Below are 24,877 nucleotides of genomic sequence, written 5' to 3'. Positions count from 1 at the left end.
AACAGTGAATATGTAACTTATTGTTTCATCCCCTTCTAAACTGTTATAGTGTAAATGATCATTTAACAAAGAAGTTGAAGTATTACTGTATACTTACATTGAAAATAATATGATCAATAGATTACCACTTGCCTGTTCACTAGAAAGTCAGCTGATGTCAGTAAGCTTGTCAACTTAGAAAATACGGCTACTCAACTGTTTGCAGTCTTTTCAGTTAGATTTCCACTGATATCAATACAATTTTCTGTCTTCTCACTAATTGACTTATGTTAAGTAAATAATCTATTCATATAAATGGTAATAATAAATAAGGAAAACAGCCAGATATTGATGGTTAAAAGCTAAATCTTTTTCCATATATGTGTGACATTTTTGTTTAGTGCCTTGTGTGATAATCCCTACCTACATACCAATAAAGCTTTTCTAAAACACTTTATTCACATTCACACAGTTTTTAAAATATTTAATTTACCAGGTATGGAGTCTTAGTTCAGAGTAAAATCGTACGAGCGTATCGTTAAATTTGACTCTCAAAACCTGTATCTTGACACCTACTAGATTTATTCCTACTTATTCCAACTTTTCTATTGTTAGCACAAATATTTAGCCTCTTGAGGAGACAGGTTTAGATACTGTATTGTTTGCATTGATACCTCAAGGATGACATTATGCTTCCACATTCAATTTATTCTTTAACAGATTTGCTTTTCACTTACATGTTCAGATCTTGTTTTGTTGCTGTTGTGTGTTATTTGAGTTGTATGACAAGAGGTATCTGAATAAAGTATGACTCTTCATATTTATTCCAGGATGCAACTCATGTGATATCAATATGGATGAACAGCCATTTTTCTTAAAAAATAGAGACACTTTTGAGTACCTAACATTTTGTGATAATGACAGTTGTTCCTATTTCCCACATTTGACTGCATTTTGTTGAGGCCAGGAACTCTCTTAAATAGATATTTTCATATGAGGAGTTATGCCTGAGATTCCTGCCTGTTGCAAAAATAACAGCTAATCATGATAGCACAAAATTTAAATTATGGTAAAGACAAAATAGAATTCATACCATTTATGAAAAATTGTTTTACTATCAAAGACTTCAACCTCCATTCCTTGTTACAGCAGATACATTGACGACAATTTGCACATAAAAATATCAGACAGACATTGTGTTTTGATAGTATGGCATATTCAATATGCTTTAGAGTCCATTTCAAATGGCACTGATGGCAACAGCAAATATTGTCTGGTACCACACTTTTGCTTTTAAAGCCAAAGAGCGCGCATAATGGCTGATTTCCAATTGAACCTTTCACTGTTACATGTGTTCAAGGCAACACAATCACATTATGCTTTCAAGACTAGAGGAACCAGTGATAAAACCAGAGTTTACATGTGCATGTATGTAGGCCAGTCACTGGGTTTAAAACTAAATCCACCCTCACATCTTCTTACACTGTTAATATCAGTCCACAGGACAGTTCAGGGGTGAATTTATGATAACATATAATTTACTTTTTTGATGAACACTCTTTCCTAAGCCTCAACCCTAGAGAGCTGGCATTAACCAGCTGATTTTGAAGTAAGGTCACAAGGAAATAAATAGCTTGATAATATCATTCATTTGTGCCCGTAGCCCTTGCTCAGACCTTCAACCTGCCTTGTGGCTGCATTGTTGGTTTTAAAAATGGTCTCCACTGATGAGATCCAGAATAGCTGCTTTTATAACAAAAAAAAAAAAAAAAGTTGAGTTGCTTCAAGGAGTTTCTTTTACAATAGGCTGTTGTGGTAATGGGACATTCAGAAATAGATAAACTGCGACATTACCGTCTCCCTAGCAACACAAATACTGAGGCTAATTTCTGTGCAGTGGTGTGCTGTTCAAATACTATTTTGGGGCAACAGGAGGGCTAACACACGAATTCGTCTAAAATGTTAGCTGTTCCCTCGTTAACACTGGAAAACATTCTCACATCCATGGTGGACCTTCTACATTGTCCCAGTGTACAGTAGATTACCTTCACAGAACTGTCTGCAGTACAGTAAATATGTGATATGCGAACACACAGTATAGGCATAGTAGGGCTCAGTCCTTTAGTGCACATTCAATATGAAAACAGACAAACTTCATGGAGAAATACACCGTCTTAAAAAGAGCCATACACTTAAAAATGTGTTTTTGCTCTATGGATACTTATTCTAGACTTTAGACAGATGTGGCTTTCACCTACCATGTGCTTGTCATATTCTTCTGTTAAAGGGAAAGATTTCTAGTTTTGCTAAAAAGTTGAACGAACTATTTATCCTGGGACCAAAAATGTGAACAGGGTTAGAGTTAGTCAGTATTCAAGTATTCAAAACAGCCACAACATAAAGCTTCCTCCATGAAACATGTTTCCCTGGTGGCTTTTGACAGTTGTGGTGCCAGACGTTGGTCTGCTGCAATTTAGGAATAAAAAACGTTTGACTCTCAACACATATTGTTAGACTTAGCTAAGCCTATATTTTTCTGATCAGATATTATTCTGTGCCAGTCAAAGTGTATGAGAGCTGCTTGGCCTGCTCAGTAAAAGTTCTACATGGCGGCTGCAGTGTGCTAACAAAATCAGACATGCTGTTTTGAATAATTTCTGTACATAGAAACATGTTTACAATCAGCTTTACTTATGGCATGTGATTTGTGTGTAAACTAAAATCTTCCATACACAGTGTAACTGGACTAGAAGTAGTCCTAGGGGGGGTACAAGGAATTATAGTCGGCTTCATATTTGCATATTCAATAGTCTGGAAATTCTCAAGTACGGAGGAGATGATGTTCTTTCTAGCCTTTTTCTGTACTTACTGAATACAATATCTGACCAGAGTAGTTTTTTTGTGGGATCTTTAAAAAACAGTAAAAGCAAAAGTAAAAAAGGGAACAACCAAATCATGTAATGAAAAACATCTAAATCATCACTGGGTTCGGAAATGCCAAAGGTTTTAGGAGCCCCTTTGAGGATGCTGAAGTGTCACTGAAGAAGAAACTAAATCCCCACAGGCTCCAGGAACACATTAACCTCACCTTTCCTTCAGGTGAGAGCCAACCAGGTAATCACAGTTACAATATTCCCTCTTAACTTAAACTTCTATCTTGTTATCTGGCCTCCTCAAGTACGACATGTTGTCCAGTGGGGGGGGGGGGGGGGGGGCTGCAGACACAAGATGGCGGATCTCAACCATGGAGGAGACATGACTTTCACAGCAGATGAGTTCAGCTTTTATAGCATTAGTGCTCCTGTTTGCTGCTATAACACAACAATGCATTATTAACAGGTTTGTTTCAATGTAGAGTTTAATTTCCCTATTCATTAATGAAAATATTTAAGTATGAATGGTATTTGAATATGGTATTTTGGCAGTTGTAGTGTATGGCATTGGTTGGTGCTGTATACTTATATACTTTAGATAAAAATTAAATAAAGTATAATTTATTACTGTTCTTGTACAAATTTGTAATTGAAATCTACAATTTTTGAATGGCTATTTATTAAATTTTATCATCATTATCAATATTATTACGATATTAATATATTAATGTGCTACTTTATTGTCATCCATGTTTTTTGTTGTTCAAACAAACTGAATGTGATCTCTAACAAGATTATAAAAGGGTGAACATGAAAAATCACATTCGTGAACATATTTATATGAGCATATTCAAATAAAAAAACATGTAAAAATACTTCAATAAAATTATATTTTCAAGAAATACAATTTATTTGTCATAATTATTAATTTATATAATAAATATTCTTGAATGTAAAATGTTCCATATTAATTTCTTTAGACCACGTTTTATTAAATCTACAGCTTCAGTTCAGATATTTAAATATAATATCCACAGAAATGGCAGTTATTTAAATCTTACTTAAATCTGAGTCTATGCCTTGGATAGATATGGATATATTACTCTGTTTTATTGTTAATGTAGTTATGAGATCTTTAAGTATTATTGTTACCATATTGAAGATGAATATAATGTTCTAGACTTTTACAAGCACTCAATCTACTAACTTAGATGTTCAAACAAGGACCAAGGAGAGGTAACATACTAAGCGATGTCCCATCTTACCCATAATGTTACAAATAGCAGGCTATATTGGCCTTATTTACCACAACCAAAGAGCTAAAGTAATAGTGAGCTACATTCTCCCAAAAAGTTTAAGTCAGAGAACTAAACAAAATAATAGAAAGAAACATTGTTTTTCCTCAATTTTCATTGAACAACATTTGGTATATCACCTCTCCTTGTTTGGACATCTAGGTTAGTGGATCTCTGTGCATCAAGTTTTTAGATTCTACTTTTTCAACAATCGAACTATGGTGCACTAATCGGCTGGGTTCGCTATTGGCTCCACACTAAAAGGACAAAATCTGCACTGGAGTCATGTATTCCTCCATGGTTGAGGTCTACCATCTTGTGTCTGCAGCTGGCTTCTCTTGGATCCAGTGGGTTCGCTTGTGCAAGGCCAGATCAGTCGGTCACAAAAATGAACGACTAAATGCCCAAGTTCTCTGCAAATGGCAAGAAAACGGCACAAGAGAGCGTAGAGAGGCTGAAAGTCTATGCGCCCCCTAGAAAGGCCAGTGTAAGTCCTCAAAGTCCCCCGATTGACCCATGTTTACATCCGTCTCCAACAAGCTCATGATGACGGCCATGGCTGCCTCATCACTGCTGAAGCTGCTCAGGCCTGGCACCACCATGCTGTCCAGGTCTAGCTGGGACGGCTCACCTGGGTGAAACGGACCAAAGAAACAGGATTTCAGGGTTGAAGGTAAACTGTTGAATATAATCTGTCTGTGATGATCGGTCTCTTTTTATTTGGTCATGTCTTGTTTTTAATTAACTCATTTTCCCTTGTCCTGCCTTGTTCACTTGTACTTAAGTTGCTGATTAACAGAGAAGGGTCCAACCGCACGTCTGTAGTAGGGTCCCTAGGCAGGAGGTGTGTCACTTTCTTCATACTCCATAAACTTTGAAAGACACACACTAAGTAGGATGTTTAAGCCTTACTGGACAAATACTATAGCTTAATCTTCCGTCTTTTTTGTGGATGTTTCCTAGCTAAGATTAGCATCTAAACATTAGCAAGTGGAGGAAAAAACACATAAGAATTCCACTGAATGCTAACACTAAACATTGGTTAACTGCTGTTAAACATTAGCTTGTTGTATAGAGTGATATGCATTTGTCACTAAAGTTACAGTACAGTCACTTTGGAAAATATATTTTTTAAATTTCACGTGTACATTTTGCACAAGCAATTCTCTGGAATAAAACACAGACATTGATAACACACACAGGAAAGAATGCCTTAATCATCCTCGACTAACAATCTGTGTTAGCTTCTCCAAAAGGCTAACATCACATGCACTTTACCCAACGTTTATTTAGCTAAGTGAGCTAGCAACTAACACTCACTTGGAGCATTGTTTGATATTTGAGAGTTTTGCATTAATTATTCAATTTGGATTTTGGTGTTATTGTTTTTATTATGTCATACAGAACTGCATTCATACTGCATTTGTGTCATCTAATTGGATCAGCTGATGATAAGGGGCCTGCAGCTGTGAAATCATCAGTGGTGTCAACAATATAAAGTGTGCATGAGTTCTTTGCTGTAATATGATACATATGATATAAAATGCAGCTTTTTTTTGGAGACTTTAGGCCCGGTTTCATGAGTGTGGCACATTTCTTTGCAGAGATGTAGATGAAATTGGTTTGAATTTACTATCCTGTTGACAGTACCTGTACTTTCAGAAGCTGCACTGCTAGCGCCCGCCGCTGTCCTCGAGTCAGACTGGGACTGTGATGAACTGCCTGCTGCGTCCTCTCTGCTGGATGCCTGGAAAAAGCCATTTTACGCTGAAACACTGCACAGGAGCCCATCTCCTCCACTGAAGTGTGTAATTCAACTCAAGAAAATGGGTTGTAGAAGCAGACACCGTCTTAATTCCTTCTACATTTGAATAAAGCCTTCAGGTTGACAGAGACAAGTAAACATGCACTGGTGGAAATACAGCTCAGATGAAACGATGGAATCATTTAGTCCTCAATTTCATTTGGGATTACTACCTAACTATCTATTAGTGGTAACTGTGTTTCATAATAGTGTAGCATGAGGTTGTGAACTCAATCAATAACCCTAACCCTGTGCAAGCTGCTTCCAAATTATGCGTCTGCATCACCAGAACTCCCCTTGTCACTATTCATTTGTTTGGAAAAGTACAATGTATGAGAGACAGCTTCCATTTCCACATAAATATCACATAGAACTAAAGTTAGCATAAAATTTCATGTCTCTATACAGAAGTTTTGCATTAAAAAACTCAAAGAACATATAAACTCCATAGCCATGCATTTGAATTAAACTTCCTTATGCCACTAAAATTGACAGCAAAATCCCAAATACTGTAAATGTGCTGTAATTCAGGTCACTCACACTCCTGCTAGTATTTGGGGACACCAGTGGACATTTCTCCTGGACCGGGCCAAACGGACTGGAAGCTCCGCTCGAAGGAGACGAGTTCATCCTGCTCAAAAATACAGGAGCAAATATATATATATATTTATTTATTTATTTATTTATCTTAACCCATTTCAACCCTTCTAATATAAATAATGATGGAATACTACCATTTCTGTTGAGTTTAATCATTTTAAACACACACACACACACACACACACACACACACCCCACCTGTAGGAGTCGATGAGCTCATTTGCGATTTGGGTCCCTATACTGCCTGCGTAGATCATTGGGCCCAAACCACTGGAAAGGCCAGGAATTACAGGTATATGCTTTGTGTCTTCTGTGGAAGAATAAAAAACAGTAAAAATCAACATTTACATTAGAAAAAATAAAAAAAATAAACATAAATGCCTATTTGAATACAGTCTGTATTTCTTACCCTGAAGTGCTTTTGAGCTGCCTGCCTCCTCCTCATCCTTTGTGTGACCAGGCCCCCTGCTGGTGCAAAGGAGTAAATATGCTGCTTCATGCATCAATAAACTGTCATTTATGGCAATATGATGAACAATGTGGGAAAATAACAGGAAATCAACATTAAAAACAAAAGGTTTTGGACAATAAGCATCAATTACACTTTATCAGTGTTGTTCCAAGGGTATGTAACACCTCCGTCCTATAGTATTTTTTTACTATATCTGATGTGTGAGATAAAAAAGGTGCGACTTAATGACATCCTCATAAATGCATCAATACTTACGAGATGACCCTGTTTGAAGACACGATAAACTCAACTTCTTTGGTCCATGGATTTGTGAAATTAAACCACTGACTTTGCAGCGAAACATAGGAGCCATATTTTGTTTTGAACTTGTAACACTGCGTCTCAATCTTCTCTTTGCTTCGAAGAACTGCCAAGAGATTGGACGCAGGTGTCAATCACAAAGCAGAGTGGAAATTACAACAACAACAAAAAAATGTTGCTACACTGGCGTACGTTGAAATTACACATGTGGCTACTAATCATTAGAAAAGCTCACATTCTTGAACTTCTACATGAAAAAAAATGAAATTTGTCAGCAGCGGCGGCTTTGCTCCATCACCTTGCCTGTGTTTCTCTGCGAGGTGCTGCAGGTCGTCCTGGTGGAAGTACTCGTAACACGATGTGCCAAGAACTTCCTGTGGCAAATAACCAATGACTGTTGTGGCTCTGGGAAAAGAGGATAAATAGGTAGTTTAGATATTCTCGTTTACTCCCGTCTCTCTCGCCATGCCGTGCCGTCCCTCAGGATTGTGCCGAAACAAAGACAGTGAACATGGAATGACAGTGGATACAGTATGAATGAGCCTCTCCGCATGTCATCACCCAGCAGTCACACATATGGGAAATTTGATAAAATGATTCACTATACTTGTGGTGTGAAATTACTTCCCAAAAATGAGAAGAGATGTGATGTCATCAAGATGCACACCTCCTTCTGAGGAACAACGGCAAAGACAGAAAGGATTATCTCCACTGCCAAAACTCATGCTATACACTGAGAGGACTCCTCGCCACAACACACCTCAGCCACACCTTTCTCAGCAGAACCGTGTCTTTGGAACAAATCTGCGCTTCGCGACAGAGAGATAAATGGTGCAGATGCAGTTAGTTAGAATTGGGAAACTCACTGTTGATCTACAAAAGTGAACTTGCCGTCGATCGCACAGCGGGTGATGAACTCAGTGGGCTTGACGTTGATGTCTTTGGAAGGGTGGTGGGGCACGTGAGGATGGAGGCGGCACACCATCACCAGGCAGGTCAGGTTTGGTTCTTTCTCTGCGTCGCCCTCCGGGTCCAGCTGGCTGCTCGGCCAACTCCGCATGTATCCAGTGCAGTGGAGGGTACAGTATCTGTATGTGTCTGTGGAGAGAAAAACAAGCAGGCTATTAACATTTGTAAATAACGTTGCAACTACTGCCTGGAGAACTGCACATATTACTGCAAACAGGATCACAAAGGGCACAGAGGATTTCATTTTCTGCTGTTTTATACACTAATGTTATAGATACAGATAATGAATTTCCATATATGAAATAAATGTACAAATAAAATATAAACATATGTAAAAGTTATATCTGTAACCCATTAGAAATTGAAACAATTTTCATATATTGACATTTATGTCTAGCCAATACAAAAATGCATGTTTAAGTATGTATGCCTGTTACACAAATATATATCCAACCCAAAGCCTGTCAGTATACTGTATGTTGACATTATACACGGGGTCTAAAACCACTTTCCCCAGAATGGGAGGATAAGCATGTTTAAAATTAATGAGAAATTAATAGGAAAAACATATATAAAAATGATCAATTTCTATATGTGTGTTTTAATGAACTTACATATAGGCTATAAATTAATTAAATATCGTTAACATTTATGGTTGCAGCATGTTATACCATATAAAGACTGATGTGTAAAAATCATATAGATCTTTTTAATATATGTACAGATACAAATTTTACTCTTGGTGTTTCATACGTTATAAACTTCAACATCCCGCTTGATATATCTGGACCTACTGTATATAATATCAACATATACTGACAGGCTTTGTAATGGATATATATTTATGTACAATGTATGTCTACAATATAAGTATACATACATGAACATGGGCTAGAAATATATGTCAATGTATGAAATTGTTCCAATTTCTAATATATTTCATGTTTCATATATAGTTTTTACATGTTTTTATTTTATACGTTCAAATATTTTTATATATGGAAATTCAATACATGTACATATATTACATTTGACAGCTGCAGTAATTGGTCAATTTACAGACTAAAATTTTACATTTAAAAATATAAGATTATAAAATACAACATTGTTTAAGATTAAACCAATCATTTCCAAACTTTTATAATCGTGGCCCTCAACAGAAAAGCAGAAACTGATTGGGCCCCCCTCTTGTTTCAGGAAAACTCTGCATGTGCAGTGATACATAATATGCAATATACAATAAATGAAACAGAACTTTTACTTTTGATACTTAAACTACATTTTGCTGATAATACTTTTTGGATATTTCTACTCAAGACTTACTAAAATATATATATATATATATCTTTACACCACTGCTGACCTCTTTTATAGGATAAGACCAAAACCATCATACTTTCTCACTTCTCCACCCCATCTGTTGCATTGGTTGACAGGAAAAACTATAATATCACAAGATTTATCCTTCAAATTTTACCTATTAAAATAAACTGCTTTTCTGAGATTAACAAAACATAAATAAAAACAAAAGTCTTTTTATTTATTTTCCATTTAATAGAGTCATTCTGATCCATCTACAGTGTATGACAGAAAATGAACTGAATATTATGGGACCCTGGCATTTTCAAGCTCATTTCTGCCCTTCCTTGTGCGCTGCAGTGCAGTTACTGGGTTTTGCCACCGAGTGGTGCCAAACCTTTCTGCCACCACAGTTCAGTTTACAGTAAGTGGGGCTTGCACCATCTTCTTACTTTGAGGTTATACAACGCTGTAACACTGACCTACTTCCTGTGCCAAATAACACGTTTTAAATTGTGGCATCTCATTGGAAAAAAAAAATAGTCTTCATCCATCCCTGAATTCTTCCCCACTCACTCTGTAAAACTGACCCGCATTGAGAAAAGTTAGGAATACTAATTTTAGTGTACAAAAAAACTGATTTATTCAATTATAATTCTGCATGTGAGCTGTGAAACATGAATGCAGCTCTAGAGATAAGGAAGTCATTTGTGTTCCTTCTTTCCAGGTCACATCTTGCCATAGGTACAGAGGTTAAGGCTCACCTACTTACATTCAACCCCAGCAAACTGTTGCCAACAGATGGAGAGAGGGGGAGAGGCGGTCACGACCCTCATCCACCTCCTCACCAGATCCTAATCAGATCATTTCTTTATTTCCTCCTGGGCAATCTAGGCAGGGAACAAATCTTTGTTTTCCACCAGCTGCCTGAACAGAAACCTCCATGCAAGAAACACATTTACATATCTTATTCATCTTTAGATAATACTCCTCAGTCCTCCTCCTCATCTGTTTGAGCCAAAGTGGCCTCGACTGAACACAGCTAAATACACAAAACAGAATACTTTGTCCTTTTGAGAAATTATTTGTCTCAGTTGAACCACCTCAAGCGCTCTCAAGAGAACACAAATGAAACCATCCAAAATTAGCACCATTTCCTTGGCACCTATTGTCTTGGCTTCAGCAGCACATCCCTCCCACCTGGTACTTCAAGTGGAGTAAAGTGTTAACTTGAAAATAAGATGCTGTGTGGAGCAGCAGAACCAGATCAGTGCAGCTGGTAGTCATGTGAACAGAGGCTGTGAACTGCCTGTGCATATTGATGTAGATTGAAGCTTCATTCTCTAATTATGTGGCTTAATAAGATTATAAGGAGTCCTGCAACCTCTAGAGTAGCACTGTGCTTGTATTAGCCGATCAGCATCAGCAGCTGTTTCAATCACTCGTTCTCAAGCTGTGTGGCAATCAGGGGCCATCATAACCCGATACTCCTCACAGTACATCCTACTCAAGTGTTATATTTGTGATATTGATTATTGGTTCTTGTATGTTGATTGCTAAGGAGTTGAATGCCGAGATGTGTGAACCCACCTTTCTTTTTGGAAATATTGGGCAGCGAGCGTTTCTCCTCCTGCTTCCCCGTCACCCGACTGTGCTTCATGCGGCAGAAGAAGGATCGCCGAGACCCGGTTGACAGGAGGGACACCCTGGCGGGGGAGTCCGCCTGGACCTGAGCTCCAGCTGCACACACACAGACGGACACACAGTGCTCACTCTCAGATGGTTTGAACTGAATTTCATTTAGCTCCAATGCTGATCTTCCACACTGGGTTAGAGTGCCCCTTCATGTCTGTTGTGTTTTCTCTCAAAGAGGAAAGTGTCAGGTTTTGTAGAGTTAGGACCCAAGTGCACACCAAACACAAAAGAATGGGCTGTTTGAGTTAAGTAATTTATTAAACAAGGAAAAAAGTCTTACTCAACGTAGAAATAAATCCAGGCCGGGGAAACAAAAGTCCCAAAAAATGAAAACACAAGGAGACAACTTCAAAAGGGCAACCAGGAGTACAACAGGAAGATAGGATGAACTGACAGACGAAGGCGAAGACAGAGACTTAAATACACAAGGGAATGCAAGGGGAGTAGAACTCAGGTGAAACACATTAGGGCGCGGCAGACAATCATTAATGAGGGAAACAGGACAAAGAGAGGAAGTAAAATAACTACCAGACACACAAGGGAAGTAATTGAACAATAAAACAGGAAATGAAACCAATGTCCAAAAATAAGAATCCAAAAGCTCAAACATAAATTGTCCGTCAGGGCAAACCATGACAGAAAGACTAGCGATAAGACTTACTTGCTGCGTCGATGAGGCGTTGGCGGGGGTACATCTCTGAGGATGACAGCTGTTCCTTCACCTTGTTGATGTCTTTGGGGTGGATGAAATCAAACAGGCTCTGCCCAGTCAGCTCCACCTGTGAATCCCAATGACACATCTGTTTACTCATGTCATACTGTCAGATTTGCTTTGATTCTGCATTGCAAATAAGAACTAAACCGCCACCATTTGCTTACATGAGAACATGTGTTTTTTGCTCAGTTCCATTTATTATCATTGCATCAAAACCTAATTTGAAATGTCTGGAGACATTTGCGTACAGTAAATGTATGTGGACTGTTACAGAACGCTCTGAATATAACCTGAAAGAGAACTGCTGCAGCATGTATCCATTTGTTAGTCATTTACTGCTAAGCCCCCAATAGCACATGCTGCCCTGCAGACACGGAGTCAAATTTCTTTAGAAGCTCTTCTCTTGTATCCCTCCTAATCTCTGTTCCTCTCTACAGAGCATCTCAAAGCTGGAAAATGTGGTCAAGAATATAGAGCAGGTGTGGTTATCGTTCTGGCTGCCAAGGGCTTTGAACTGACTTTCAGAAAACGTATAAAAGCTCAGCAACTACCAGAAAAATGCAGAAAAATAAAAAAAACAAAAGAAGATGTGACCTTGATTATTAGGTTTTACTTACAGAGCTATCAGACCTTCATCAGGGCTGTTTGTTCTCTGTGAAGACTGAGTCGTAAAGATTTGGTTTGCCAGCCACAAAAGGATGATGTGGCAACAGCACAAACTAATGCACATGCTGGGAGCAGATGAAGAGGGGACTTTTATCTATAGCCCCGAAAACTGGAAAAACGTAAAGATAATCAGAAAAGTCAAGAATATTCCTGAATATATGAACAGATAATTCCGTTAGTTAAATAATCAAAATGAAGCATGAAAATATAAAGCTTCATACTTCTCCTTTAACCCCTCACCAAAAAATGTTTTTTAGTTTTTTATTTTCAATTATCTAACAAACTATCTGAACTACTTTTGTCTCACCTGATAAACTTTCACTACATTTGGTCAGTTTGGAACAATCTACTTTTATGCCCTTTTTGCTTTGGGCGACGTTCAAAAGACAAAAACAAAAAAGGTACAATTGCACATTAATGCTACATATTTTCCTCTTCTGAGTTTTATTTGAAGTGTTGATCCATAAGAAGATATATTTGTGGTTTTAAGAACCAAAAACCATCTAAATGTAGTTTTACATTTCCTCTCTCAGGCTTCTCTCTGGAGCGCTAGTAACAACAGACCAATCAGAAGAGAGGAGGCTCTGATCCTCTCTTCTGATAGGCTGACTGTTTTCTGAGTGATCCAATAAAAATAAAGCAGATTTCAGGTAAAACACTCAGAGAAACCAAATCCTGCAAGGTTGGATGGTGGGTCCAGGTGGGAGGGGCTTGGGGCATGGCTGAGAGAGGTGACTGCTTTGTTGTGACATCAGAAAGTTACAAAAGTCCTGACGGCTGGTTTTAAGGCTCAGTTTCTGAATACAGGCTGTGTGCATTTCTCTGTGGACTGAGGCTTTGATACTTTCACAGTATTAATATAGAACCTAGACCTGATAATGACCTATAATCAGAAAGACATGGACATCTACCTTTATACTATATGGGACCTTTAATTAAATGTTGTGCAACTTCACCAGCTGCAACTTTGGTTTTTAATATCCATAACATGACGACAACAGCAAAGTGAGTGTGTGATGTAGTGCAGCGTCGGTAAAACACACCCGACTAAAGTTGAGGATCTTGGAGACGGACTCAGAGATGAACAGGATTTTCGCTCGGTCACAACTTACAACTAACAGGAAACTGTCTGCAGCCTGGGAGATAGATAGATGGATAAATAAATGTACGTATTAATAGACAGACAGATAAATATATCATCAAACGGGATTCGTTGTGGTCGTACATGAGCAGCTACCCTGAGCAGAAGGTGCCTGAGGTCATCATGAGGCAGGACGGAAGGCTTGTAGGCGGTGTCAGTAAAGGCGCTGCTCGTCCCAGCTGAAATCACAGGAGATAAGAGGATTTTAGACGGAGCAGAGGAGACGTTACAGACATTTTGATTTACACGGTGGGTTGAGAGCTACCTTTGAGGGCTTTCAGGTGTTGGACAGCCTTTCGCAGCACAGTGAGTTTGTCGAGTTTTCGAGCCATGGGCTGACAGGCAGGGATCATGGCAGACAGCTCGTCGATGAGGTTGTTCATTTTATCTCTTCGCCGCTTCTCGATCTGGCGGTGAGGCTCCCTGTAGATAATATCCAAAAAACATAATAAACCTATTCTGCATATCTTGAACTGCTGTATCTATCATTGGGGACGACAACATCACACAAATGAGACCAATCAGAGCCACCAAGGTTTTTTTTTAAGACACAGATAGCAGATTAATTTGATATACAGTAGAGTCACCTGAAGCATTTCATTTTGACTTGCTGATCGTCTCCTTCAGATCTGCAAATAGAAAGATCAAAATCAAATTCTTTGCCGGAATTCCCTCAGAAGACAGAGTGTGAAGAAAGACAAGAAGTCAGTGTACCTGCTGAGGTCATCTTCCATTTGAAAGTCGAGGCTTTGCCTGTAATTTAATGTATAGGAAGAACAATGTATGCATTGCACCGTATGGTAATCAAACTGTATTTACTCCAGAGAAAATAAAGTAAGAAGTCATCAATACAACAACATAGCACTCCTCTTACTGTACATCGGTGTCTGACTTCTCCACAACTCCCTTTCGTTTCCTTGGCAGCTCGACAGCTGGCAGCGAGGGGCCGGCTTGGCTCGCTTGGCCTTTCTCCTCTGCTGCAGGATCTGATACATGAAAACAACCGTCACAGGGATGTGAGGGACTGTAAAGAAATACATCAGCCTGCAGATCTCCATATTGCTGGCTTGTCAGACGCTCCATTAATAATTCACCATGAATGAATTAATGAGACTTGCTCTGCCACTGGGGTTTGAGAGGTTTGTTGCACATATTGAGCAGCAAACAAAAAGAGTCACCAAGAAGCACGATGCTGGTAAGACTGGTTCCTATCAACTATATGTGCTAATGCCTTGAAATATATAATAATGTAATATAGTGAGTTTTATTCTATTTTTAATTGGTGGCAAGTCAGACCTGAACTGCATCACGATAAAAAAAATCAATGCACCTTTAGGTTTTGTATGACATCTTGGGTTAATAGCTGACAGTGACCGAAGCTGCGCCTGTAATTATCATGATGATTACAGATTACTGCGACAATTGTTACTCTCTGATTGTTTTAAAAATATTCATAAATATTTATGTTATCATAGGACTGTTGCACCTAATTAATTTGATGCTAATCATAGCAGCTTTGTCTGTGACATTTTAATAAATAGAAAAAAACAATTATTACTGTCATAGAACTGAAAACGTTTAGAACTCCGAAACGCTACGGAAGCAAACTCTTAGTTTTTAGGTCATACCTGTGAAACTTCTTCTTTTTTATATTGAAACTAAGGTGATTTTGGCACAGCTTTGTTACAACCTTTTTTGTCCTAAAAAGCCAGACAGGATGACTCATGGAAGTGTTTGCCAGAGTGGGTGGCAACTATTTTGAAAAAGCCTGATATCTGACACAGGATTGTTGAGAAGCCAAACACATTTCTGAGAGTAGGACCGCCCGAATTCCTCTCTTTCTCTTTCGGCTTTTCATTTCTATTTAGTCTCTCGCCAAACCCACATCCCCCTCTCTCTCCCTCTCCCTCACACACACACACACACACACACACACACACACACACACACACACACACACACACTCACATACACACACACTTAAAATGCCTTGGCTCATTCCTGCTCTCTAGTCATCTGTTTCTAGGCAAACTCTCAATGCACTGTCTCAAGCTTGCCATTGAACGGCGCCAAACCTCCAGCTATTTTTTGCCCTTTGTCAGTTTAAAAGGCACTTGAGAGCAAATGGGGTTTGGGCTATCATCTTACCTAATGCTTTCATAATGCTGTAACATTGACCTACTTATCTCTCAGGACTCCCATACTTTAAATTGTGTCATTCATTTGGGGGAAAATAAAATGCAGATAAACTGTGACTGTTGACCATCACTGACCCATTTTTTCTGGCTTTTTCTCTCCAAGGGAGAAAAAGTAATAGTTAATAACAATAAACTTTTAGTAATCAACATTTCTGTAGAAAACTGAAATGTTTTTTTTTTCTGCTAGTTTGATAATAGTAGCTGGGACACTTAAAATAACAGCATTTTTTAAGCTTTAAAGTAGATTTTAATGTTTATCCTCAATATTTGCACAATATATAAATACTAAATCCCACTTTATTTAAAGTTAGCTAGAAGGAAACCTGTCGGAGAGGTCATAGTGACCCTTTCCATAGGTACAAAAGTCAAACTTCACAGACAAACATTAGGCTTTTATAACTTTTTCCATTCAATCAGCAGTGAAGTAAAATTTAATGTTATCGACACAATTTTCTTTAATCCTTCCAGAGGAGTTTAGTGGGTCATCACTGACGCAAAAGTGGAATGTAGGAGTGCGCGCTTGCCGGCTCTCCCTTCCACCCACCGCAGCAATGATGCTACACAACACACTGCCTCCGAGGTCACACAGTTTTTCCCTTTTTCCCTTGTTAGTTAGTCAAGGGCTATTTCATCTGCTACCTGTGCCAGCTGACTGATTAAAATGTGCCATCTTGGAAGCAACAGTGCCCGCTTTGTGCGGTCAGCGTTTCCCGAGTCACGCGAGAGCTAAAGAGCACCAGTCGTGACACGAGTGCTGACGAGAGGCCAAGCCTGCAGGGCAGCAGATGACATACCATAATCACTGAAACACAGAAACATAGACCACCACCCGCGGAGGAAAAGCAAAGGAGTGTGACAAACTCTGCACGCACAATATGAGCCACATGAACTTCTTCATGGCTCTAGCTTTTATATGCGTACATTTAATCCCACTTGAAGAACTTGGTGGTATTCAGTAATGGAAAGTGGAGTGTATATGGCCTGATTTGGACTATAGATGTGACAGATAGCCAGGAAAAATCTCTTAGTTCATCAGTGACCACAATGCAATAAGCTCATTTAATACCATTCAGAAATGAGCCAAAAGCTATAGTCCCACAGCAAAGCACAAGGCCAATAAATGGAACCACAAATATGCGACAAACTTTACAGCCGAAAGCAACAAAGATGTTTTTAAGTGACACACTTTTAATGCTATTAAAGTCTTTTCAAACCAGCAGTCAGGATGAAAATGTCTTTAAAATCCCACAAAAACAGAGCAGGCGCAGCTATTTGGGTGTCTCCTGATTCTATCTTCAACACACACACACACACACACACACACACACACACACACACACACACAAATACACGTACAAAGAAACACACACAGGCACGCACACACACACACACACACACACACACACACACACACACACACACACACACACACAATAATAGGTCATGAAAGGTAAGCAGAGGATGTTAAGCAGAGCGTCCAAACAGCATAAATTACAGAGACAGTCGGGGTTAGAGTAAAGGTCTGAATACAAGCTGTGCTTAAAATTTTACCACGTGACTGAAAATATGAAACTTTTAGTATAAAAACAAAACAAAACAAAAAACTCCAGCAAACTGGAGAAAGAAAGAAGTTATGGTTTGAAAGTACGACACAGTTTGACATTCTTGAAGGTGTGAGCATTACATCTGTATTTCCTTTTTTCTGCAGCTAAACACCAGAGCTGGGATTTCAAAACATTTTTGTACAATTTGAATTGTAAATGTTGGTCTTACAGGGCTGCAGTCATACTACTGAACAAAAATCTTGCAATTTAGCTGAAATATGGCAGACAGTAAACAGATTATTAAAAAATAAATCTTCAAAAAATGTACATTTACATTTACAGATGTTTTTTTTATATACAGTTTCATGCTTTTGTAAATATACAATGACAAAATACAAATAAATACAAACATAAATTAGCATAAATTAAAATATGTTTTTATTTATTTTAAAAACAAAACAAGCAATCTTCCAAATCTGAGTCAATACTCATGTAATAATTTCTATGGTACTTTTTAGACTGGCAGGTAAATTCTGCTTTACAAGCGTCATCGTCCTATTTTAAATATACTGACTTCATTTGTATAGTTTAGCAGGGATATATCCTCTTGGAAATAAACTCCTACACAATATATATATGTATATATATATATTTATATATTTATATATATATATACACTCATATATTGCTCATAAAGTTGGAATAAAATATTTTTTTCCTTTTTCCATGAAATGATTGTGATTTATTTCATTTCACCTGGGTAATTGGGACACATAATGTAATCACTGCACCTGGTCAGAAGTGATTACTGATGCATTTAAATAGGAATAAACAGAGGATTTTGTCTGAAAACAAAATTATTATTATTATAATTTTATTATTATACACAAGGTCCCGTCTCAGCTGGTTTATACCCAGGCTATGTACTGCATACTGTTTAAGAACCAAAAACGCTACAATATGCGAGTTTTGGAGAATGACTTTAATCAAAGAGAGGAACCCTCCGCGGGTCTTACTGTAGTATTAAATAGACTACCCTGGAGCGCTTTAGCTAGTGTCTGTATTTGTTTTAATGTGTGTTTCGTTCTATACTACATTGTAATCTTCTATGTTTAGCGCCGCAGAAATTCAGCGGCTTCTAATCTTTAGCCGATGGCCAATTATCAGTGCAACCGAACGTACACAACCTCTGACTGAACTGTATGTTTTGTGTCTCTTTTAGCTAGTTTGTTAGCATTGCTAGCCATTTGGATTATATGGACGTTTTTTGCATCAGTGAGATTCACTCTGTGTAACTTTAAATTGTAGAGATTTTTAACAGTTAACTTAGCAATAATAAAAATAATACTTCAACACTTCAAGTGAGGTAACTTTTCCAAAGCTGGCCCCAGTGAGCATGCAGTTGCCCTCAGTTTCTCCCACACTACGACACAGAAGAGCAGGGAGTGGCTGTCTACAACAGGATGCCATACATTTGAAACAGTCATATGCAGTCGCAGCTGTAAGTGTAAAATATGATCATCTTCATCCCCAAAATATCCTCACCTCACCTTCTTTCAAATTACAACTATTAAGCATTTATCACATCTAACTCAAACAGCCAGTCTGCACACAGTGTTTTTCAAAAGCTGCATTCACACAGCTGTTTCGCACAACCCTCAGACGCAGGCATACTCAAGCTCGTCCTTTAGTTCATACTGAATCCGGATGTCGGTTTCAAGGCCACAGTTTCAAGCTCCATCTGCAGCACCGGGATCTGTACCCTTTGCAATTTTATTAATCCATTAGTGCTCCGTGTTCAGACCATTAATGTCCACCTCTGTATGTAAACAGTGACTTGCTTGCTCTGTCGTCACTGCACTTCCATTTGTGACTCTTCCAAAATGCAATATCACCTAACCTCTAGACTTTTTTTGTACAGTAATAGTAAAGTTAGGGCTCTTTGTTGATAACATTTTTTTTTTTTTTTTTTATTGAATGCCAATCTAAACTACAAAGACACACAAAATCACTACAAAGAGACACAAAATCACTACAAAGAGACACAAAATCACTACAAAGAGACACAAAACGACGCCAAAGAGAGGCAAAACAACGACAAAGATACACAAAATCACTGCAAAGAGATATAAAACAACCACAAAGAGACACAGAATTAGCAAGATCTCCTCTCTAAGTTCAGCTGCAGTTTTCTCAGCCAACAGCGGCACCTCAGAGAGTTCATTCAGGGCGTCTTGCTCCCATGTGGGAGGGGAGGGGTGAGGGGCCTTTTACGTGTCTGTGTTCAGGGTCCCGTTGTCTCCTAATCTGTGTCCGGCTGCAGGCTAATGGAGCTACTAACAGCAGGTATTTATTGCTGTTATTTCATATTAGAAGATTTAAAGTTGTTTATTTTGCATTAATTCATTACAATGAATACATAATGAAAAGAATCAGGGTTTTAAAATGCAAGTGTTTACACATTTTTACTCATTTCACAAATGCCCCCCTTCTCTAAAACTGTGCCCCTGCTACTATAGCAGCAGTGGTATGGCAGTGTATTCAGTAAGTGGAGTGTCTAGTTTTTGTTGTAAGAGAAATCCCTCACACTCTATGATAATGAATGATTTTATGGCGTGATAGGTGAGCATACATACTTTGGAGGACAGGGCTTTTGTGTAACTGGGCCACATGTACAATATAATCAAGTTAAATGTTTCTGGTTCTCACCTCAGTATGACATATGATTTTTTTAGTGTTATCTGAGGCCATTCATATAGTCATATTATGCCAGAGCCCAGTGTTTCCATTTGCTTCTTGGAGCACAATTACAAGTATTGTGGTTGTGCGTGGATGCAGAGAAGGCAGCCTCAAATCCTACATTTCTAGTACAGTATGTTCTAGGTTATTTCTGGTTGATTGACCTGCAGTTTCTTGCAGCACCTCAAACCTGTATGTGCACGCTTGCAGGATGTTTTGCAATATGAGACACTTTTTTTCTCATGTAGCACACAACATATTCTGTTACAAAGCACCCGCATTTTTAAATGATATTTTCAAACACTTTGTTGCTATATTTCTTTTCAATTTAAATACTTAATTCATGTCAAATGCAGAAATAATCAATAGCCACGTTTGTAAGAGGCTCTAAGTGAAATGTTGTGTTCAAAAGTCTGTTATCCATTCTCATGGAGATATGGGGCTATTTTCTGAACATTTTTGAAATAATGCCACTTAAATATTTCCACTTTGTGAGAGCTTCCTGGCAACTACAGTTACCAGATTTGTAGGCTAAACCTGAAAAACAGAATCTAAAGAAAAAACACTTGCAAGTTGACTCTAACATCAGTAACATGGGACTTCAGTGAGGTTTGAGTCTCCTCCCCAAGTCTGGACATAAAAAAATGATTTTTATTAAAAATGAATATAAAAGCTGTCTGTTTTCTGGTCAAACCATGAACTATTGGTGCATTTTTAATATTTTGATCATATTTTTTTTTATATATTTTAATATTTTTTGCTGTTGTTGAAATTGTATTTTTTATTTGTACAGCACTTTAAGCTGCATTGTGTGTATGAAAGATACTCTATAAATAACGTTTATTATTAATATTATTAGTATTACTGACATTTGATAATTTTTTCCACTGTGAAAATCTGTTACTTGTAGTACATTGTAACTGACATGAATTTAAGGTGGCTACAGTATTTCCAGACATTAACTTTAATAATACTAAAACATCACAATCAATATGTCGATATTTGCATCCAAGATTTGGTAGCTTTAATCTTGTTTTTTAGAATAAAAAAAAAACAGTTGGTATCTGTGCCTGTGAAAGATAATGGGAGAATGGGGAATAAACTGCTAACTGATGCTGTGCATTAATAGTTAATTTGAAGGATTTTACATGCAAAACATTCCTTGAGCTCATAAATCATAATTCAGTGCTAGAGTTTAAACAACCAACAGCTATAACATTGATATATCAAACATTTATACATCAATAATTAAACAATTTATGATAAGAATTATTTTTACCTTTGATTCTAAGGGACATTTTATTTATACAATTTTGACACAAATATTTACATTTTTTACTTGCACTTTTAATGTAGTATTTTCTATTATAATTTCTGATACAGGTTACATTATATAACCCTATGAAATATTGCTTTGTGTTTTTGAGTGAGGAGGTGTGCTCCAATGCTTAATAATGAATTTATGGTGGGTCTACTGCACTTGATATTCTATTTTAATAGAATATCCAGGGAATATATTAGTGATTATTAATATTCTGATATAGGTTTATAGTGTTACTGGAACTGACTAATTATCTTCAGTACATGGGAGTATTAAAAAAGTGACTTCCTGGTCTCTTTTTTAAATCTCCTCCGGTATTTAATAGTTTGGCTGAGATTTGGAGCTATGGCGGCGCTGACTTCATAAGTTCCGATGGCTGACATGACTGCGGAGCCTCCTGCTCTGGTTTAGAAGCGGCGGGAGCGACTACCTCCCTCTGCTGCACAGTGAAGGCAGCGCTGCTCCACTGATCTACTGACCCACTTTAGGAAGAACAAGAATGAGAAAAGACCACACTGAGAAAACCTCGTGAACCACGTGACAAACTAAACTCCCAGAGCTTGGTTTTGTGAAGTTTAGGTTAATAAAAATACTTTGGTCTGTTAGAGAAAGATGGCACCCGCAGCAAACTGACTATATAGCTAAGGTTAGCAACACAAAAACAATATTTTGTTACAGATTGGAAAAGTCGTCGTCATGGTTACAGTCACGTGAGTCCATGAAGCACGTACGGAACAAAGCCCCAGCTCCAGCTCCCTCCCTGTGCGGACGTCCCGCCGGAGACGAGCGCGTAGTACAGAATAATGAATGGATAGATTTCCGCCGTTGGACTACGCGCGCGGCACGATGACCGGCTTTCAATCGGTATTTTAGGTACAGTAGGTTTACAGCAGGCTGGTGCCATGGCTGCACCAGTCATCGGTGCCGCACATAGTAACGCGTTACTTTACCCGCTAGGCTAGCTTCTTCCGTTCGGCTAGGTGGTGTCGTTACAGTCGCTGTCACCATAAAGTTAAATACAAAAAGTAATTAGCAATAAACCGTTCTCTCTACAACATGGGTCGCTGTCTGCAGGCAAACTGTGGCCTATTCTGTCGTATAAAGGGAGTAAAGAAGTTCAGAACTACTTTCTGGAAGTGTTACTTCTGATTCGATTTTCCAGCCAAATGATGAGAAAGACAAAAAAAAAACTGGACGAACCGGTCACTGATAATAAAAGTAGCAGGCTGATTTACACACAAACACAGTCATTGTTGTGCACTTACCTGCTGGCCTGTCCACTGTCCCCTCAGAGCCACCGGCCGACATGCCTGCAGACTGGAGCCGGTGTGCCCGGTGAAGGCTACGGAGCGCCGCGGCGCATGTGGAGCTACCAGCTGTAGTAGTAATACAGTAGGGGGGGGAGAGGAGTAGAGGAGGAGTTGAGGGAGCTGCGGAGAGCTGGGGTGTTGTATAATTGACTTCATTTTTGTCCTCACCCTCCTCCTCTCGTATTTTTTTTCTTGTGCAGAGGAGGAGCGCGGGGGGGGGGGGGGGGGAGCACCCATGTCATTTAGGAAAAGAGGGAAATAGGGAAGAGCTATGCTTTCCTCCTCCTCCCCCATCGCCTTGTTGGTTCATTCATGTCCGTGGTGTTCACTTGACAGCAAAACAGCATTTTATGAGGACGGCAGCGCTCCTTTCAGTTCAGCTCGTCACACTCATGAATCAGCAGCTTTCCTCTGAAAATAAAGACATAAGCATGAAACATACATTTCTCTGCATGAAGCTGACAGTGTACTTCATGAGACAATTAAGGCAGCACAAAATGTCTTACAAAATTGTCATCTACGATTAAAATTTGTGTATTGGTGTGTTCCGTGAGTATTTTGTGGCATTTCATTTGATGTAATGCAACATATAAACATATTCAAATGTGTCTCGCATTTAGGCAGAACGGAACAAAATGTTCTGCTGCTGGGCATTTCCCATCACATCACAGAGCGATGTTAATTGCGTAGTAGTGGATAGGCTAACGGGAAATAAGCAATAAAATCACGTCAGTACTAATAAAAGAATTTAGAATCATATCCCTGAGTTAGTTCGGCATTGACAGGAGCGGTGATTGATTGATTCCTCCGGTGCCACGCACTTTTTGGTGACCTGAAAAAGTGCAGCGTGCGCGTCACTGATCTGACTTTGTAGGTTTCCTCCAAACAGAGCGGGAGTAAAAAAATAAAAAGACGTCTCACTCTGTCCTCCTTTCCCGGTACATAATCAACAAAATCACACTCAGCAAGGTATAAAAGGGACCATATGGAAATTGACAGAATGTGTGATTTCCTATATTTAAAGTGTTTGTTTTAAGATGTAAATACATTCTCCTTTGAATATGATATTTGCCAAATATGTTTTTTTGACAAAAAGTTATTCCCTTAAAGAAAAATTAAATTTTTTCACTGCATGTTGCATATTAGACGATGGCTTCCTACTCATGTCACTAAATGCTGCTCATATGTTCAACATTAAGGTTGGCAAAGCAGAGAAGCTTCCACTTCAACAGATACATGTGAAAACAGCTTTATAGTGTCAAATTCTGCACAGTAAAGGGTAAGCATCTAAATGAACCAACCATATTTTTCAGTGAAGAGGGACCTAAAGTTATTGCACCCTGTTCAGAACCGGTTCTTCACAAGCAGTCAGTCATTTTGATATGCAGTTTACATATATTGATACTTCAGGTATTTCTAAAATGCAACATTATTTCTGTTTCAGTTAAGGGTTGGCCAATAAGTGGGGCAAAGTTTGTGTTTTCCACACATACACTTTTAACATAGTGACAATGTGTAAGTTTGACTTTTATGACAACCACGGTGTAGGACAAAAACGTGACTGTCATTATTGATGGTAGCACAGACAGTCTGGTGCAATGAAGATAGTGATGAGGACAAGGCTTACAGACAGATGGTCAGGCAGGCAGACAACAGGTAACTACATAGCCTTACAAGTAGCAGACATGGAGGTCCACAGCATGAGCAGCACAAAGGAAAACACTAGCAAACTATCTGGAAACTGAATGGGGAAAATGGTGGTGGTATAAATACCAGGGAGCAGATGAGGGAAATTAGCAGTAACTGTGTAGGTGAGTTCCAGTTGCAGTGAGTGGAAATAGAAAACAGGTGAGCAGGTGGATGTGGAAACAGGAAGAAAGTCCAGGGATATCTGGCGGGCGGCTGGAGTAGGGCAGGAGGCCAGTAAACAGGACTAAACAGGACAGAAATAATCACG

The 24,877-nt window shown here is 38.6% G+C and overlaps 1 protein-coding gene across 3 annotated transcripts; it reads right to left on the bottom strand.

Annotated features, from left to right (window-relative positions):
* Nucleotides 1-1,074: 1,074 nt before the first annotated feature.
* On the bottom strand, nucleotides 1,075-23,134 carry LOC130163624 (basic helix-loop-helix ARNT-like protein 2). 3 transcript variants are annotated; one of them, XM_056367945.1, is made up of 17 exons: nucleotides 22,876-23,134; nucleotides 14,683-14,794; nucleotides 14,523-14,561; nucleotides 14,396-14,437; nucleotides 14,074-14,231; nucleotides 13,893-13,987; nucleotides 13,711-13,803; nucleotides 11,948-12,065; nucleotides 11,182-11,331; nucleotides 8,190-8,421; nucleotides 7,622-7,728; nucleotides 7,279-7,429; nucleotides 6,961-7,019; nucleotides 6,750-6,861; nucleotides 6,492-6,582; nucleotides 5,798-5,894; nucleotides 1,075-4,778 (listed from the first exon to the last, which is right to left on the bottom strand). In XM_056367945.1, the coding sequence occupies exons 1-17, from the start codon at nucleotides 22,916-22,918 to the stop codon at nucleotides 4,621-4,623; spliced, it is 1,857 nt and encodes a 618-aa protein (XP_056223920.1). In that variant the 5' UTR covers nucleotides 22,919-23,134; the 3' UTR covers nucleotides 1,075-4,620. The 3 variants fall into 3 exon arrangements, with proteins under 3 accessions (XP_056223920.1, XP_056223918.1, XP_056223919.1); XM_056367943.1 differs by having other exon boundaries at nucleotides 6,961-7,016; nucleotides 22,876-23,023; XM_056367944.1 differs by having other exon boundaries at nucleotides 13,905-13,987; nucleotides 22,876-23,022.
* Nucleotides 23,135-24,877: the final 1,743 nt, after the last annotated feature.

The sequence above is a fragment of the Seriola aureovittata genome, chromosome 22 (assembly GCF_021018895.1).
Source record: "Seriola aureovittata isolate HTS-2021-v1 ecotype China chromosome 22, ASM2101889v1, whole genome shotgun sequence".
Classification (NCBI taxonomy): domain Eukaryota; kingdom Metazoa; phylum Chordata; class Actinopteri; order Carangiformes; family Carangidae; genus Seriola; species Seriola aureovittata.
This window is presented reverse-complemented; position numbering and strand designations above follow the sequence as displayed.

Coding starts and splice junctions, on each gene's coding strand:
- LOC130163624 (XM_056367945.1), bottom strand. CDS start 22,918: ATGTCGGCCGGTGGCTCTGAGGGGACAGTGGACAGGCCAGCAG. Junction 5,895..6,491: donor CCCCAAATACTAGCAGGAGT/GTGAGTGACCTG, acceptor GGCTTTTTCCAG/GCATCCAGCAGAGAGGACGC. Junction 4,779..5,797: donor TGCAGCTTCTGAAAGTACAG/GTACTGTCAACA, acceptor CGTTTCACCCAG/GTGAGCCGTCCCAGCTAGAC.